Source organism: Marmota marmota, unplaced genomic scaffold, assembly GCF_001458135.2.
Source record: "Marmota marmota marmota unplaced genomic scaffold, marMar, whole genome shotgun sequence".
In the NCBI taxonomy this organism is placed as follows: domain Eukaryota; kingdom Metazoa; phylum Chordata; class Mammalia; order Rodentia; family Sciuridae; genus Marmota; species Marmota marmota.
In genome coordinates, this window is record NW_026000005.1 from 1,010,607 (window position 1) to 1,029,315 (window position 18,709).

At 36.0% G+C, this 18,709-nt stretch overlaps 1 protein-coding gene across 50 annotated transcripts in view; it reads right to left on the reverse strand.

The window, feature by feature from the left end:
• The window catches only part of Ttn (titin), a 282,873-nt gene that overhangs the window by 103,881 nt on the left and 160,283 nt on the right, over positions 1–18,709 (reverse strand). For 49 of the 50 annotated variants that reach the window (XM_048808084.1, XM_048808057.1, XM_048808041.1 and 46 more), the window contains 26 exons: positions 18,340–18,426; positions 17,848–17,910; positions 17,286–17,375; positions 15,802–15,852; positions 14,722–15,123; positions 14,273–14,551; positions 13,632–13,907; positions 13,358–13,497; positions 12,935–13,061; positions 12,579–12,842; positions 11,933–12,199; positions 11,561–11,824; positions 11,333–11,472; positions 11,080–11,206; positions 10,696–10,962; positions 10,322–10,588; positions 9,072–9,338; positions 8,843–8,982; positions 8,272–8,398; positions 7,320–7,462; positions 4,191–4,314; positions 3,179–3,445; positions 1,533–1,630; positions 736–904; positions 383–649; positions 10–276 (listed from right to left, as the gene is read on the reverse strand). In XM_048808084.1, coding sequence (XP_048664041.1) covers positions 10–276; positions 383–649; positions 736–904; positions 1,533–1,630; positions 3,179–3,445; positions 4,191–4,314; positions 7,320–7,462; positions 8,272–8,398; positions 8,843–8,982; positions 9,072–9,338; positions 10,322–10,588; positions 10,696–10,962; positions 11,080–11,206; positions 11,333–11,472; positions 11,561–11,824; positions 11,933–12,199; positions 12,579–12,842; positions 12,935–13,061; positions 13,358–13,497; positions 13,632–13,907; positions 14,273–14,551; positions 14,722–15,123; positions 15,802–15,852; positions 17,286–17,375; positions 17,848–17,910; positions 18,340–18,426 — 4,980 coding nt within the window. The remainder of the gene's footprint in view (positions 1–9; positions 277–382; positions 650–735; positions 905–1,532; positions 1,631–3,178; positions 3,446–4,190; positions 4,315–7,319; positions 7,463–8,271; positions 8,399–8,842; positions 8,983–9,071; positions 9,339–10,321; positions 10,589–10,695; positions 10,963–11,079; positions 11,207–11,332; positions 11,473–11,560; positions 11,825–11,932; positions 12,200–12,578; positions 12,843–12,934; positions 13,062–13,357; positions 13,498–13,631; positions 13,908–14,272; positions 14,552–14,721; positions 15,124–15,801; positions 15,853–17,285; positions 17,376–17,847; positions 17,911–18,339; positions 18,427–18,709) is intronic. The other variant, XM_048808082.1, reaches the window with a different exon arrangement.

Here is an 18,709-nt window from a genome sequence, read left to right on the forward strand (position 1 = left end):
CAAACTTACCAATTACTGTCAAGTGAGCTGCTGCTCGGGCAGCCCCAACCATGACCACGTAGGTGCCCATATCTTGTAGTGTGGCATCTTTGACAATGAGAATCCTCTTTTTGCCATCAGCAATAATGTCATATTTATCTCCAGGCTCAAGTGTCTTATCATCCCTCTTCCACTGGACTTCAAAGCTTTCCTTTGATATAGTGCAGACAAATTCAGCCTTTTCTCCTTCAAGTATTTCAAGGTTTTGAGGCTTTGAGATAAATTCAGCAGCAAGTTCTAGAAAGACAAAGGCCCAAGATATTAAAAACCCATATATATGTACCTTAAATGTAACAAGTATGAATTGTTGAAAATATGACGTTATGCATTGTAATTTTCTTACCGTGTACTTTGACTTTGCCGTCAGTTCGAGAACTTGGGAGTCGACAGTTGTAGTTGCCAGCATCATCAAGCTGAGCATTCTGAATAATCAGGATTCTCTTCCTTCCATCAGCGAGTATTTCATATCTTCCCGTTTCAATGATCTCTTCATCCCCTTTGTACCAAGTAACTTCTGCTCCGGGTTTGGAGACTTCACAAACCAGCTTTATGGTGTCTGTTTCACTAACTTCAATGTTGGCAAGATTTTTTGTAAAGACAGCTTCTTCCTCTGAAGATAGAACAAGAAAAATTGAGCTCCACTGGAAATTAGTTTTTGCTAACCATAGATTTCAACAAAGACAGCCTCCCTCTTACCTAGGACTGTCAGCATGCCAGAAGTTCTTGCTGTCCTTACTTCACAAGAATATTCCGCCTCATCATTCAAGAGACATTTATTGATGACAAGAATGCGCACTGCTCCCTTAGATATGATGTCATATTTTTTGCCCTTTTTAATTTCAGCACCATCTTTAAACCACTGAACCTGTATTTAAGATAGTTTTTTTTTTTTAAATCAATTTTCATGCTGGGTGTTGTTAAGAGGAACTACAATCTTAAGTTTTTCTGAAAGCAACCAACACAACTTTATCATATAACAAAGGATTATGGTGGTAGAGATAAATATAATTTAAAAAAACATGAAAAAATTTACTAATTACTATGAAGTGAGTTGCTTTGATACTGTTATCAGTTATTGAAAATAATGGGATCATACAGTTTAAAGCCTTAGAGGGCCTTGGCATCACACAGACCAACTCCTCTGATATGTAAACTGAGACTCAGAGGATTTTGCCTCTGGTAGTTAATGGCAAGAAGAAGTACTTAGTTGTGACATTAAACTGCTGATATTGGAGTGTTTTTTATCTAAGAAAACAGCAATTCTGTAAGATTCACAATAATAATCTTTAAATCTCTTGATTGTGAGTTCAGTGTTTTTCAAGCAATAGTGAATGAATAATACTAAAAAGAACAATTAAGTATTTGTTTCATACTAAATAATCTTTAAAAGTAAAGTGATGGTCAGGGAAAATTTGACTAATTTCTTTTTCCATTTTGATGAGACCAAAAGCAAACATAATATTACACAGGATAACAGGTGTATAATCACATACCTTGGCATTTTCTCGGGAAATTTCACACTCAAACCGAGCCATTTCTTTTTCTTTAACTTGAAGATCAGTGAGTGGTCTTAAGAATTCCACATGAGGAGCTGTAAAAGAATGTCATCACGATTAAAAACAAGGTTTCTGGAAATTTGTTCTGACATTACTATGGTAGAGATTTTAAAAAAAAAGTCTTGGGCAAGGCCTTTGCATCTTAATAGGCTACTACAACTAACTTTGAAATCAGTTGGAGTTGCTTTTCAGACAAGATGCTTTGCTTTTTCTGTATCTCTGTAGTTTACATTAGACATATGTCATACTATATGTCCATTCTTTTAAAGGACAACTGAAAAAAAAAATCTTCATCGATACTATGCCAGATTTGAAAGACATACCAGTAGAAAAGAAATGTTTTCTTATTTAAGGCAACCAGCATACTTTTTGAGAAATTAGTAGAATTCAGTGGTAATACAGCTTGAAGCACTATGATCAGCTAAGAGGCATTAGTAACTGAAAATCCCTTATATCCAGCTTTTTTTTTTTTTAACTTGGCTTAAAAGATGTCACATATAAGTCAGGCAAAAAATCTAGTAGTACGACGAACAACGTGTTGTATATGGGAGAGTTATTTGGCATTTTATATCTGTTGTTTCATTTTTCTCCAGAATTCATCTAAGTGCTATATAAGGTGGACAGCTGCCTTCTTGCCCTTCCTTCTTTCAGATCTCCTTTTGAGTCCTTTCCAAGATGACCTTTCTTGCTCAGAGAGATCCTGGGACAAATGTTGGCTGATGGGCTTGAAGATATGCCATTGCAGCTGGGTCTTCTTGGAGTGGAGACAGATGACAAGGGGAAGAAGGAAACCCAAGAAGCTACTCTGACTTAAGCTACAGCAGAGCACCCATGACATGGAAAGAATAGCACAGTAGAAGATGCACGAAGCACAACCAGAGACAGTAGGTTGTAGCTGTTGACCAACAAGAAGCAATTAAACTAAACAAATATTGTGCAAAAGTGTGCACTAAAAAAATGTAATCCCTGGGCTAATAATGAATAAATGAAGCAAATGAGCGAGCTTGTGGCATTTTGAAAAAAGATGCTATTTTTCACCAAGGCAAGAAGTAATGCTAGAGCTCTTCATTCAAAGAATCAAAGACATGCTCCATCTTCTCATCCATTCTTATTCTCAGAGATTCAGTCATATGAATGGGCTTTGTCACATTATAATTCCAAACATGCTTCTATTCAAAATGAAATTTCATGCTCATTCTTTTTATTTATTCCCCATGCCTGAAAATGCATTTTCCTTCCACATGGAAATTACTTTCATTTTCTTAAAATCAGGGGTCTCTAACTTTTCTTTTGCATTCAGTTTGGCCTCAGCCATATCAGAATATTCATATAGCAGGCTGAAAGAATGCATCTGCTCACTACCCTGAGAGAAAAGCAGCTTAACAAAAAGTGGTGGATGTTTCATAAGAGCAGATACAGCATACAGACTTAAAAAAAATAAAGGATCAAATTAGTTCAGTATCAATATTATAAATTGCCAAGAAATGGGATCAAGCCAAGAAGGGCATGCAACAAGTGTTTTTGCTGTTGCTGTTACTGTTACAAAGAGTTGCAAATGACAAATCCTGTGTAAGAATACTTACGCACGACATTCAGGTTACAGGAAGTCTTAAAATCCTTAGCATCACAAGTGTATGTTTTGATATCCTCTGGGGTACAGCCATGAATAATAAGTTTTCTGACCCTGCCATCAGCAACAATTTCATACTTCTTGTTTTTGAGGATTTCTGTTCCATTTTTGAACCATTTCACCTTAGCATTTTCTCTGGATACTTCACACTCCAGTACTGCTGTGGCTTCCTCTTCGACCGTCTGGTCCTCAAGAGGCTTAGTGAATTCAACTGGGGGTTCTGAAAGAATCATATTTATTAGCCAGAGAATTTTCCCTTCCTTCTTCAAGAGTTTTAGACCTCCTCAACTTTCCTCTGGCATCTCCAGGGCTTTTTCTCTTTTAAGTTTGTTCGTTTGTAAGTTTTGATGGCACTCAGATATTTTCCTCTAATAATGATGTTTTATCATTAATTGTAACAGAGGAAAATCATTTTTAAAAAGTAACATCAAGGAAATAATAGCCAACTCTTGATTAATAAAGCAATGGATACCTAGTTTGATTATAATTTTTCCTCCATCTGTTTGTTGAACTCAAATGTGAAATTAAAAAATAGGGACAGAAACAGATAGCAAAACCTATGTAATCCATTTTTTTTCTTTTTCTTTTTCTAATGGTACTGGGGATTAAAGTCAGGGCCTCACACATGAACATTTTACCTTTGAGGCACATCCCCAGACCTTTTAATTTTTTTCAGAAAGAGGCTAGCTAAGTTGCTGAGGCTAGCCTTGAATTTGCAATTTTTCTGCTTCAGCCTCCCAAACAGCTGGGATTCCAGGTGTACGCTACCACACCAAGCCACACTAGTCAATTTTGAAATTTTTTCAAAAAGGAGTCTGTGTTGTGTTTTGTTAAGCTAAAAGGTAACAAGACTTTTGCATATTTTAATGATCTATGGTACTCATCATAAGAAGACAATTGAGAGTTGGCATTATTTACAAGACTCCTGCAGTATAGATTCATTTAAAAATAAGCCTTATAATTACCTTTCACAAAGAGATTGGCTTGAGTTTTAAAATCCTTTGCTGTTAGTTGGACTTCACCAGCATCTTCTAACTTGACATCCCTCAGGGTAAGTGTATGAACTCTTCCTTCTGAACGTGGGACAACCTAGGTGTTTTTTCAGAAAAGTGCAGTATAAGAAGACACGAAATGTCAATACTCTATACAGAATCATTTTACTCATTTAGATAAATGGTTTAAAATAGTGACCCAAGTTGTTTTATAATCATCTCTGTAGCACATATGTATTTAAAAATGATTTTACCTAATAGTTTTGAAGCCTTTAAGACTTTCATAGTTATCTTTATATGATTACTATAATTACCTTAGTAATTGAGAACAGCCAAGAAACAAAATAAAGAACAACAACAGAATCATAGGAAATGGTAACTAAGATATGGTCTAGGAATACAGCTATTTATTTAAGGATATGATGTTGGAAAAATTATTAATGACATTTCAATATAAATTTTGAACATAAATTTTCAATGGCAACTTATGTCTCCTTAAAAAAGTGTCTCGGTCTCTAACCCATGCAGATACATATTTTATCGATTTACACATTGCTGTATTATCTGAATGCTTCTGAGGCTACTCTAGAATATTCTCTGCTTCCAAGTATATAGCTCATAATGGTTTTCAATAAATAGTTCATATACAATGTAGTTTTTATCTTTACTATGTTAAAAGAAGGAAAACATATCTTAAAAAAAACAACAATAAAATTAATGCCAAAGATCTTGTGGTAAATTATGTCAGGACAATATTAGATGTTATGCTTTTAAAATATTAACTTATTAACTATACTGCTTTAATGCAGTAGGCATAATAACTGACCAAACTATTAAAGTTTAAATACAAAATTATCAAATGTCTATTACGACTTAGTTTTTTCTAAGTAGCCAAAAGCAAATAGTCAAAACAAAACAAAACCCCCCAAAAGACAAACAAACAAACAAAAATAGTTAATATCTTATTTCTAAAATTTTCTCTTCCTATGGCCTATTTCTATAACCTGTTTTTGTTTGTTTGGTTGAAGTTTTCGATACTAAAGACTTTGCAGAAAGCTAAAATTAAAGGCCTGAATTGACTAGAACAAGTTTATTTTAATATAATTTAAATACACCTGAAAAAGTCACAAATCATTTATTACTTCACAGTTGATATTTCTTAACATTTAAGTAATGTTAAGAGTAAGTTCATAAAAAAGATGATATATTTTGAGAAGCTAGAGTAAGGATTAAAATTCCTATGCAAAGGAAAAATAGGAGTGAGCCCTCTAGAATTATAGTAAACTGATCCTAACTTCAGAAAAAGCTTTACCGATGTGATATTATTATTATTATTATTATTATCATCATCATTATTTTTTGGTGGGGGCGGATTACCGGGGATTGAACTCAGGGGCATTCAACCTCTGAGCCACATCCCCAGCCCTATTTTCTACTTTATTTAAAGACAGGGTCTCACTGAATTGCTTAGTACAGTGCTTTTTATTGAAACTGGCTTTGAACTTGCCATCCTCCTGGCTCAGCCTCCCAAGCCACTGGAGGAGATATTATTTTTGAGTACAAGAAATATGAATAAGATTTAAAAAAATTTAAATAGTGCAGTTTTTATCAGAATTGGAACTGATTTTTTCCAAAAGATCTTTTAGTGAAAAACTCTTCATTTGATCAAAAGATATTTAGTAACAGAAGAATAATTCCAATTATCTATCCTTAAGCAATTTCACAAATTTACAGATCTCAAAAAAATCATGAAAAATCCATCACTTCTTGACTGATAGACATGAAATTAATTAAATACACTTAACAGGAAAAATTTTACATTTTAAAATTGTACGTTTTAAAAGCAAGCTTGAAGGTGGAGATGCTCTATCACCCAAATCAGTATTTAAGATTTTGCTGTAAATAAAGTGTTCTGCAAATTAATTCTCATACTACAATTGGAATGTACTGCTGATTTTCCTAGATAGTTAAAAGAGACCAACTGGTCATCACTTCATGACAGGCAGAAGTTATCCACCGGATCAGTATTATTGAACTTACCCTTTAGTCACTTCTGTAGATTACTAGTTTTTTTTTCTGTTTGTTTGAGGCATTTGTTCAAAGGTACTATCTTCCACTATTTCAATCTGATTCTTGTTAAATTGAATACTCTTTTAATTTTTAAGTCTGTATTGAATCCCTGGTACACACTTATTATTTCTGAAATACTGGAGGGGGGGGTGTCATATAACAATGTACTATCCTGTGCTCTCTTTCCAAACCACACTGGACATTTTCTGTATATTTAATTTCAAGAATTCAAAATTAATGGTGAATTATCAAAATAATTTAAACACGTGCATTGTTTTTGGAGGAGGAGTGTAAAATACACAGGTCAATTTAGGCAAATTGTACTTGTGGACGTATCTAAATAATTGCCTCAGTTTTTAATTATTAAAACCTAACCATAGGAGCTGGTTATTTACTGAAACTTCTTAAAGTATACTTGTTAATATGTGTGAATAATCACAACACCCTTCTTTCTTGTCAATGCCACCAGTTGTACTTTAAATAGTTGCATTCCAGAATTTCCACAGCTCAAAGCACTTGAGGGTTAAAAATAGCTTTGGAGACAGGCTCAAAGAGCAAATCTGCTCAGAAGGTATCTCAACTACTTGATCAACTGCCTCAAATGGAATTCCAGTCTTCTCCTCTAATCCCCTTATATGCAGAATACTAGATAGCATAAAGAGAATTAGTCTTAAAACCTAATGTGTGCTACTGTTACAAAAGCCTTTTTGATGCTTCTTGTCTTCTATTTAATCAAATAAAGTAACACTGCTAGCTAATAAGCATTTGCCTCTTCTTCACAAAAATTAAAATATGATTCTCCTTTAAATACTTATTTCTATTTCAATAAATATCTTATCAAGTTAAATTCAATCAAAATCTGAAAAATCTGCCTTACAGCTTCAGTCAAAACCAGGCTAGAGGAGGGACAGAAGAAAAGGCAGGGAAGGAGACATTAGAAAGAGCAAAGAATAAGAAACATGTGAGTAAAGGCAGAAAAATCAGAGTGAGAAAGCAAGGATAAGGCAAGGCGACCATGTGCCTGCTTCTTACCTTATCGCTGGGCTCTAGTTTCTTCCCTTTGAGGTACCATTCCACCGGGATATCTTCATAAGAGAGCTCGCAGTCAAAGGTGGCTGTTTCTCCTGCAGTCACTGTGACATCCTTTAGAGGCCTCAGAAGACCAATTACTCGTGCTTTGCGGGAGGAAAGAAAAAGCTTTGCGTTACTCATTTTGTAATTCCAAGAGGATAAATTGGAATTAGTTATTAACCTCCATGTTTGTTTTGTTCAAGAAGGAAAAAGCCACAAGACTGGCCACACTTTTGACTCCCATGTGAAATGTGGCCTTGTGGTGTGGAAAAGGGGAGAGCTGGTGGCTGGAGAGCGGGTATTTGTAGGGCCCTTTCTCTGGGATGTACAAGGTCAGCAAGAAATCTGCACTGCATCTGTTTCTCTGCCAGGCGTCAAGTTCCTCTCGCTACATAAGGTATGTGACTTCCAAAATAACTAAGACTCTGATTGGGGGAGGACAAGGGGCCCTCAGTCACATTGCCTGTTTGTTTCCATCAACTACTCTGCACCTTCCAAAAATGTAAGCCTAATGCTCCTTGCCTTCTTTCTTGAGCCTGAAATGCCCACACAGCAAAGATTTTCTTTATGGCGCTATATTTGTACAGCCATTGGAGGGATGTGTTCTGAGTTAAAGTCAATGGTTCAGAGTTAGATTCTTACTGTATGTTTATGTACTTGAATGAAAAGGATTACGAGAGTTGGAAATCTGAGTTGCTAACTTTTCTTTTGCTCCAATGACAAGATCAATGAAATTTTTGAAATTTTAGATTTGGAACCACTTTTATGTTAATATGTTGAAGAAGTAAATACAAGAAAGGCAGTTTTTGTACTTTAGTGATATTTTTGAGATAATAATTCCAATCAATTTCACATGCGTTCATTTTCCAAAAAAGTGTATATTTAATTTTCAGCCAAAAAATGTAACACTTACGTTTAACTCGGAGGTGGGCACTAGATTTAACATTGGCAGCTTGGAAATCCACCCCACCAGTCTGGTCCAGGCGACAGTTGTGCAAAATAAGAGAGTGTATTTTGCCTTCTTCCTTAATTTCACAATCCTGTACGAAAACAGAGAAAACCATTTCATTGTAAATAATTTTGAGATTTTTCTCTAAGGGTAGAATACCATAATTAAAAGAATGCTACAAATAGATGGAGAGATTTTATATATTTATACAAATACATATTTATGTATATTTATTATATTTATTGAATATGCATTTATGTATCTACTGTTAGAGAAATAAGGGTTACAGGTCTTACCAGGAAAGCAACATTTTTTTTTAACGGTATAATTTTGAACCAACTAGCAGCATCACAGAATTCAAACAACTTATATTGTGTAAAGGTGATGGAGCCCAAAGACTTTCTGTTTGGCTTAGAGTCTGATACAGAATCCCATGTCATGTTTTAAATGCCCTCCATGCACTCTGACGTTTCCCCTGTCCTTTTTGATTTCACACAGCAACTCTGGGTGTTGACAAGTTCAGAAATAGCCTTACAGGTGTCTGCAGCAGGGCCTCTCCCTTGAGTTTCCAGTTGGCATGAATGTCATCTTCAGAGATTTCAGTTTCAAAGCGGGCCGTCTCAGTCTCCATCACCTCCACACTGTGCAGGGGTCGCACCAGTTTAATTTCCCGATCTGGAAAAGTGAAGGGTCAGCATGTGCCATTATCCTCTGCAGAAATAAACCAACGGCGTCAAGAGTGAAACTCATGGAAATTTCCTTACCCTCAATGTCAAGCTTCCCAGAGGTCTGATCTGTCCCACAGTCACAGGTATACTGCCCAATATCTGATTTCAAGGCTTTCTTTAGGATTAACATGCGCTTTTTGCCATCTGCCTTAATAACAACATTTTTAGATGGCTTTATTTCCTTTCCATCTTTAAACCATTTAACTGGTGCATCTGCTTTGCTAATTTCACACTGAAGAATTACTTCATCCTTCTCCACACCAGTGTAATCTTGAAGCTTTCCTGTAAAGTATGGATCTCCCTCTGCAAGGAAAGCATAAGAGAAAAATAAAATCTTTATTAACCAACTAGAGAAATGATTCTCTTTTGGAAAGCCAAGAGGTAGGTCATAACGTTCTAAGTATATTTTAAAATTGTATCAGATATTCAATCATGTTTAGGTTCAAAAGTTCTCTAAATATTAGAAAGGAAATTAGTGCATGGGATTTGTCAAGATCTAAACCATCTGTATTATGTTTTCTAATAGGTTAATAGTAGTTCAAGAGACACTATGCAGCTTAGCTTCAATATAATTTTGTATTCCTTATTTGGCTAAATTTCTCATTTCTTAGAAACTCTATTATGTCTCATTTGCTTTTAAGCTTTCAGATTCATCTTATTTGTTTTCTTAATCTATTAATAGCTTGCCTTCATAATGTCAATATTTACTAGACTTTATATTTAATCTTCTTGGTATTAAGGAACCAAGAAAAAAAATAAAGCTTATTAAGGTAAATTCTGTTACTGTGTCTTATTAGAAACTTGAAAAACATTTCTGTGAAGTGATTTGATAAAATAAGGAGATAGAATATATTTTTATATATTAATTTTAAACATGACATCTTAATAACTAAGAGTTTTGTTTATTTTTTTTTAGTTGTAGATGGACACAATACCTTTGTTTTATTTGTTCATTTATATGTGGTGCTGAGGATCAAACCCAGGGTCTCACATGTGCAAGGCAGGCACTCTACCACTAAGCCACAACCCCAGTCCCTAATTAAGAATTTTAATTCTGACTCTAAATGGCTATTCTGTGGGCCTGTAATAAAATCTTCATTAAAGTCCTCTGTTACCTTTTAGGTAACAGTGTTTTAGACACAAGCCTCATAACATGGGTGACAGTTTCTTAAGGGCCGGGACTGCTTTCATTCAGCATATACTTAGAAGACTATCTCATGTAATAAATACTCTACAAATTTATGTTAAATTTAACTGAATGGAATTAATTTTACAATAGTACCCACCAAGCACAGTGAGTTTAGCTTCTGAACTTATTCCCATTGCTTCTACTTTAATTTGGGAGGTGTCATCCATACACAGGTCTTTGAACGTGATGGAGTGTGTCTTCCCCTCATCGTGCATTGAGACCAACTTGCTGGTATGTAAGCGCTGGTCGTTCTTGAACCAGCTAACTGGGATGTTGTCATGGGATAGTTCCACTGTGAACACGGCACTTTCCCTCTCTTTTGCTGTCACATCCTTGAGAGGGGTAAGGAATTTGAGCCGGATTCCTATCAAAGAAAAAAAACTCATAAATTCTAACACTTTAACAAGGAACTATAAACACAAAGACAAAAAAAAATCATGTTGGGGTGGCCTAGCTGATAAAAACATTTACCTTCAATGATCAGTTTGCCACTTGTGCGTTTATCTTCAGCCTCAAACATGTATTTTGCTTCATCTTCGAAAGCAGCTGACTTGATCACCATTGAATGCCTTGTGCCATCTTTTATAAGCTCAAATTTGTCATCACCTGTGATTTCCTGGGTTCCTTTCAGCCACCGGTAAGTTTTCGGCTCCCTGGATACTTCACACTCGAATTTAGCCTCGTCCTTCTCAAAGACTTTAACGTCACTGAGAGGTGTTATGAAGATGAGTGGCAGCTCTGAAAGAAGAGGATGGTGTGGATCAAGTCAGAATGCTTCCATTCATGACCTTGATCAATTAGGGTCTTAAAAGGAAGTCTTGAAAATACAGAAAGGTGCCTTCGAGGGGGGCTTACCTTTCACTTTCAGATTGGCTGCAGATTTAGCATTGGCTGCCTGGAAGGAAACCTCTCCCGTCATATCCAGCTGGCAGTTATAAAGAACGAGAACATGCTTCTTCCCATCTTCAATGATTTCACAGTCCTGTTTAGAGTGAGAGTTTGGAGAAAGAATGTTATTCACATGAGTGAATAAGTGTCTGCAAATCACCAAGTCTTCCCCTTTTAAACAACAGAGCCACCCCTTCCTGCCTTATCAGCTCTGACTTACAGGGGAAGCCGTCAAAGGCTCTCCCTTCAACTTCCACTGGCCATGGACATCTGGCTCGGAAAGCTCAATTTCAAAGCGGGCTGTTTCACCAACAAACACTTCTACTCCGTACAGCGGCTTTTCCACTTTGATCAGTCGAGCTGAAGGTACGCAAAGTTCCGTTAGTGAGGCTGGACAAATAAATGGCAGCTTTGGAAATGGTAAATTTGAGGTCTTGGGGCAACTCACCCTCCACGGTAACGTTGGCCTTGGTTGTGTCGGTGCCACAGTCACACACATATTCGCCCTTATCTTTAAGTTCTGCCTTTTTGATCTTCAAGATGCGACGCAGCCCATCAGACTTGATGGAATGCTTGGGAGAGGGTGTGATCTCTTCACCGTCCTTGAACCATTTCACCGGCACATCTTTGCTCACCTCGCACTTCAGGATGATTTCATCTTTCTCAACTCCAGTTTTGTCGTGTAACTTCACAGTGAAGTAGGGATCAGCCTCTGTCAAATGTGAAAACCAAAGTTCATCAAAGAACAACAGGTCTAAGATGCTTAATTACCACCCCTCCCACCATTTAGGAACTGTCCAGGTTCAACAGGTGCACTTACCTAGGACCTTCAGATGGGCTGTGGAGCTCAGGTTCTTGACTTGAGCTTTTATCTGCGATATATCATCCAGCGTCACTTCCCTCATTTCCAGTTTATGAGTCTTGCCTTCAGAAGACATGAGCACCGTTCTGGTGGTGTGCAGCTTGACGTCATTTTTGAACCAGACTACATGCATTTTTTCATGAGAAAGCTCACAGACAAAAGTTGCTGTTTCACCCTCTTTCACCGTCTGATCTTCGAGAGGTGATATGAATTTCAGTCTTATACCTGCAGTGCAAGCATGGATAATATGTTCAGAAACACAATTTACTACAGAAAGATTCCACTCTAACCTGCCTGGGTAAAAGGGACCCATTTAATTTCATTTCATTTCATATGACACTAATTCTTTTTAAATGGAGCTGTTCTCCATTGAAAAATTTAAGGTTTTTTTTTTGGGGGGGGGGTTGTGGTTTTCTTAATGTGTGTGTGTGTGGGGGTGTCACTGTGAAAGTAAAGTAGTGGTTCTGATTGGATTTAGAACTTGGGGTTCTATCTTTAAAGTAATATATGTGTGTAAAGTAATATATGTGTTTCTGACGTGGGCACAAATAATGAAACAAATTCCGTCCATGGGATGTTATGGTCAGATCTCATCAGCTCTTACCTGTAACAAACAACTGTGCTGAGGACTTCTTGCCCTCCACCTCTGCAGTATAGACCCCTTCGTCATCAAACTGAGAATCATTGATAACAAGGATGTGCTTCTTTCCATCAGCGATGATATCAAATTTGTCAGATGCCTTGATTATATCAGGTCCTTTAGACCATATAACATTTGCTTCTCTGGTAAGCACACACTCGAATCGAGCCTGTCGCCTTTCTGGAACGGTGACATCCTTCAGGGGCACAGCAAAGTCGAGTTCAATTTCTGAAAGTCAAACATTGAGAATGAGGATTTCCATAATGCAGAGGACCAGGAAATGAAGCTGAGCCGCTCCCTGAATTCCTAAGGCCTCATACCTTTCACTGTTAGAATGGCGGTTGTATATGCATTCAATGCCTGGTAGAGGACTTCACCAGCCTGGTCCAGTTTGACTTTGTGCAAAGTTAAGAAGCGCTTCCCACCTTCTGCTTTGATCTCACATGTCTGGAAAACAATAATCTCAGTTAGCATTTACATGAGATAAAGTCCCTAGAGGAGAAATGTTTCAGACAGATTTCTATAAAGTTTAAAACATTACTATTAATGAATATAAGCCAAACATCTTCTGTCATAAAAATTCACAAATTTTTTTCTGACTTGGGCACAATAATGAATCAAATTCCATCCCTTGAGACTTTAGAAGCCCAAAGTCATCCCATTATTAAACTAAATCTGAATATTGAACCCAAATACAGAATGTAGTCGTTTTATATGACAACTTAAAATGATAAAGTACTCACAGGCGAGGGCCTCAGAAGTTCTCCCTTCAGCTTCCATTGCCCAGGAACATCTGCCTCTGAGATTTCTGCATCAAAGCTTGCACTTTCTTTCTCATAAATGGTGACATCCTCTATTGGTTTAAGCAGTTCGACCTCACGCTCTGTATTGGTCAGAGACAAAGTAACACATCACTTTAAACCATCTAACAAGTGGTTTGCTTTTTTTGGTTTTGGTGTGTTATTTTGCCTTATGCCCAAAATTTATCTTTCAGAATGACAGGTAAAGTTTTTATACCTCCAAGTGTCAGCTTTGCAGGGTATCTTTTCCCTTCAATTTCTACTGCATACTCATCAATGTCTTCTGGCATAGCATTCTTAATTTTGAGGAATAATTTATTTCCTTCTTTCAGAATCTCAGTCTTATCAGTTGGTTCCATGGGGATCTCATCATACCCTTTGAACCATTTAATATTTGGAGTGTCCTTTGCTATGTGACAGGTGAAAACAGCTGTCCCCTTGGGTTTCACATGCTGATCTCGTATAGGTTTCACCAGCCAGTCTCTAATAACCTCTGTATGAAAAGGAAGTCAGAAAGAAAAATGATTAAGATTTGAGCAATGTAAATGACTTCCTTAGTAAATTTCAGAAATAGAAAAAAATTTCATAGAAGTAGATATCAGTAATCTGCTATAATATGCCGATAGTCTCCCTATTACCAAAGGCATAAGACTTCTGATATTTAGATACTGGGAAACACATTCTTTCTTACATTTTCTTATCATAATAATAAGCTGAACAAAATTTCCTAGGAATGTACTAACCTACTACTGTTTTTTGTTTTGTTTTTGGAGACAAGGGTCTTACTATGTTTGCCCAGGCTGATCTCGAACTTACATGCTTAAGTGATCCTCCCACCTCAGCCTCCTACGTACTAACCTACTACTTTTACGCAAGATGAACATTCCAGGTTGTTGGCATTTTCCACAGTAACTGTGTAAGTTCCAGCATCGGTATCGTCTGCATCATTGATGGTCAGGGCCCGCATCAAGCCGATGACACCCGGCACAATTCGGCCAGGTTTCTCCACCACAATCTTCCCATCCTTTCTCCAAACCACATCCCGCTCTTTGTTTAACTCGCAGCTCAAATACAATGGCTGTCCTTTGACCACTGTGACTTCCTCCTCCAGTGTTTTCACAAAACGCACAGGAAGTTCTGTGGAAAATTGCAGTATAAATTTGAACATATTCATCATAGTCAGTGAAATAAAACTTTTATTTGGTGAAATGAGATTTTTTTTTTCTAAAGCAACAAGAAAAGTTGCTTATACTAAGATTTATTGTGCAAAGTTTAATACCGATGATGTTTGGGAGATTGGAACTTACCTTCTACAACAAGCTTAGCTGTGGAGGTCTTTTCTTTATTTCCCAAACGTAGAACACAGGTGTATTCACCAGCATCAGAAAGCTGAACATCAATGATATGCAGCTTTCTGTCTTTGCCATCTGCGATGAACCTGTGCTTTGGGCTCTCTCGGATATTGCTGCCATCTTTCATCCAGGTTGTGATTGCAGTGGAGGGGGATACTAAACACTCAAAGATTGCAGAAGAGCCCACGGACTCAGCTTCTTTCAAGACGATGTCTTTGATTTCTTTCACAAACTTCAATGGCACAGCCTTCAGCTGGTAGGTGAACGGGGCTTCATCAGGAGGTTTCTCCCCACCACTTCCAGGCCTTAACTTTTTCCTTTCAGCTTCGATGGGTGAAGGAGTCTTTTTGGCTACACCTAATTCAGAGTAAAACAAAAAGTTGAATTGGCATGCTGGGATGCCTGCTGGATAAACTAGCCATAAAGCAACTCAGAGTCAAGAACAGAAAACTAAAGACCAGGCACTTGAAAGATGGATTCAATATATATTGCCTTGTTTCAGACAGGAAAATGAGATGGCGTAAGGAATTCATAAATAATAAACACACTTCATTTTATCAAGTTTTAATCCTAAGTGTAAAATATCCAGACTATTGTCTAATTACTTTAACTGTCATACATAATATCACCTGTATGAAAGTGTTCCTGTATAGAATGAATCAGATGTAACTTTTCTGTGTTCACATATGAACACGACCAGTGTGACTCCACATCATGTTGGGAAGTTATACTCCACATATGTATAATATGTCAAAATACATTCTATTTTTTATGTATAATTAGAAAGAACAAATTAAATGAAAAGAAAAACTTGTAGGGTTTATTATGCTAAAATATAATTGGTTATATACATGACATCCATTCAAGTAATATTAGAGGTAGCTTATTTGAAAAAGAAGACATACTGGGTTTTACAGAATCAATTAGAAATAATAAAGATTGTTGTAAATTTTGAAAATTGTTTTCCCCATTAATGTAAAGTATAGGAATTCAGAGTGAAAGGTTAGTGTACAGGTCCTGGGGAATGGAGCTCACCTTTGATGGGACCTTTCGGCTTGGCGGCTTCCTCCTTAGGTGCTTTGGCTTCTGAAATAAAAAGAAGACTCTGCATTTAAACAATTTTCAGACTAATTTCATGCTCAGCAGTCAATCACCTGGGATGAGTCATGTTCTATATTATAAATATTAATACATAAAGTGAAGTTGTTTCATTTATATGATTTCTATGGAGAATACTTCAACATTTCCAAGAAGGTGTATTCAGAGACTGACGGAACTAAGCTAAATTGCTAACATATTTAGTATTAAAAAATTGTCTCAGGAGTGCCTTTAGTTTCTTTTCATTTCTGAAAGGCTTACTGTCAACCTGTGAGGAAGAGTTTTGCTCTTGCCTAGCTATGCAAAGTATTTTACACGTATTTGTATGTATTGATTATGAGAACCAAGGAAATAAGTTTTGTCTGCAATGAATTCATATAGGGAAAAGGGAAATGGGCCAGAAGTTACCAAAAGCCTTTCTTTTTTGTGTTTAAGTTGAGCAGACAAACAAATCCATGGAAGACTAAGGAAATTAGCTCTTTGGCAGTTATTCACTTTTTTTCTGAACTATTTTGCAAGTTTAAAAGTAAGAACAATGCCCAAGTGGTAAATACCACTGACAAAATCTAGCATAAATATTAAAAATTAAACTATAGTCAAAAGAACATAGTAATTTTTGTGTCATTAAATGTAAAAAAAAAATCCAAAATATTTTGAGATAATTTTAAATAAAAATTTTTATAAGATCAAATAACCTGCCAAGGGCCAAATAGGATGTGTATTTATGATTAATAATTACATGTCAAATCAGTTTTGGTTTTGAAACTATTGCCTAAGTGATAAACTATTAAATAGTTCATATATAACTGATAAGTACCTTGAATTTGCTTTTGAGACAGCTATACCATTAAGTTAGTACAATTAAAAATTGTACCATTATTGGTCTAAATCCTTATATAGATTTAAAGACTGAGCAATGTAGTCTTTTAACATTTTATTGTGATAAAATATTCCTAACATAAAAATTATTATGTTAGCCATTTCAAAATGTACAATTCGGTTTCATTTAGTATATTCACAAGGTTTTCAACCATTATTTTCCTTTATATCATTCCAGTATGCCGTCTTTTTAAACAATGAGCTATAATTTCTGTAGGATACAAGGGAAATTTGGAGTTCCATGGGATTCTTGTATGTGTGTTCTTAGAGAAACTGTGTCCTTAGTTCTGATCAGCCTTAAACATCTTCATTACTTAATACCAAAAGGATATGAAAGAAATAACGAATTGCAGGAGTGCATGATCCAATGAACGCACCCTATGCTTTTCCGTTGGGAGACAGACTGGATGGTAAAGTATATCAGATGAAGAAAACATAATATGTCATAATCCCCACAGTTGAAGTGATGTCTATGTTCTAAATAAAAGATAGCTTTCATTTTAATCCAGAAACTTTAATCAAGAAAAGTACAGGATAAATACCTGCTTTCTTTCCAACCACTGGCACTGTAACTGGGGCAGCGATGGGGGCTGGTGCTGGCTCCACGGGCGGAGGTTTCATTATTTTCACTTCTGTAGAGAGAAATGCATTGTATGAAGGTATCCATTGTCACTTCTTGAAACCCTGTGTGGTAGCCTGTTTGCCTTTTTGAAAGTAACTGTGAAATCTTCAAATAACTAGTTTTCCAGAGAAGCATACAGAGATATTAGAAATCATTTGATGCATGATGACTTTCATGTATGTTATATATATATATATATATATATATATATATATATATATATATACATATATATATATATATATATACATACACATACATATACATATACATATAATTAGTTTTTAGGTAGACACAATATCTTTATTTTATTTTTATGTGGTGCTGAGGATCAAACCCAGTTCCTCATGCATGCTAGGCAAGCCCTCTACCACTGAGCCACAACCCCAGCCCTCATGTATGTTTTTTTACTGACTATGCATGCATGAGTTGTGTGGAACTTGAAGGAATGTGCCCGTGACATTGAGGATAAACTCACTCACCCGGTTCAGGCTTTGGTTTTGGTTCAGGACCAGGCAGAGGTATTGCTGGCTTAATTTCAGGCACTAAAATAATTCATAGAAATGAGAAAGTTATTACAGTATTTTTTAAGAGTCCCACAAAGTCAAAACTAAAATCAAGCAGACAACATAACTTAGAAGACAGAATTTATGCACACATGTTTATCAAACCAAGTATTGATGTAAGCTTATTTTTAATTTTAAATGAAATATTCAAAAATCATAGGAAGGCATTTTTATTGGTTTTAATGTTGTTCTTCAGCTTATTGCCCATTATTTTTTTCCTAGCAATTCATTTAACAAATGGGTGATCATTAGCAAATGGTACAGGAGAGTGAAATGGTAAAGAAAATTAAGATATGGGTGATACTAGATTAAGGCACATATTTAAATGTAGATGCCAGTACAATCATATTTTAAATGCTAATATCCACATCTTTAGAGACAACTGAGAAAGCAACCATAGGTTTATACCTTTTACTGGTTCAGGAATTTTCCTTTCTCTTTTTGTAACAGTAGCTGGAGGCACTTCAACCTCTTCAACAGGTTTTAGCACTGGTACTTTAAGAAAATAAGATTATTTTCTAGTGTTAAGATTTGAATACTTAGAAATCAACTCCTCTAAAATAGTAGCTGCAAGTATTTATTTTTCTAGTTTTCAAAAAAAACCTCTATTGATGACTTTTATAAGCACCTTACATTTTCTCATTTGATTTCTAGTTTCTCCTCTGGAATCTATCTCAATTCATTTTTCTTCCTTTTATTCCATCCACTTGCTTCCCAACTCCACTAATTTTCCCTTTCTAAATCATTTTTAGAATAGTTCTCAATCATTAGACCCTTT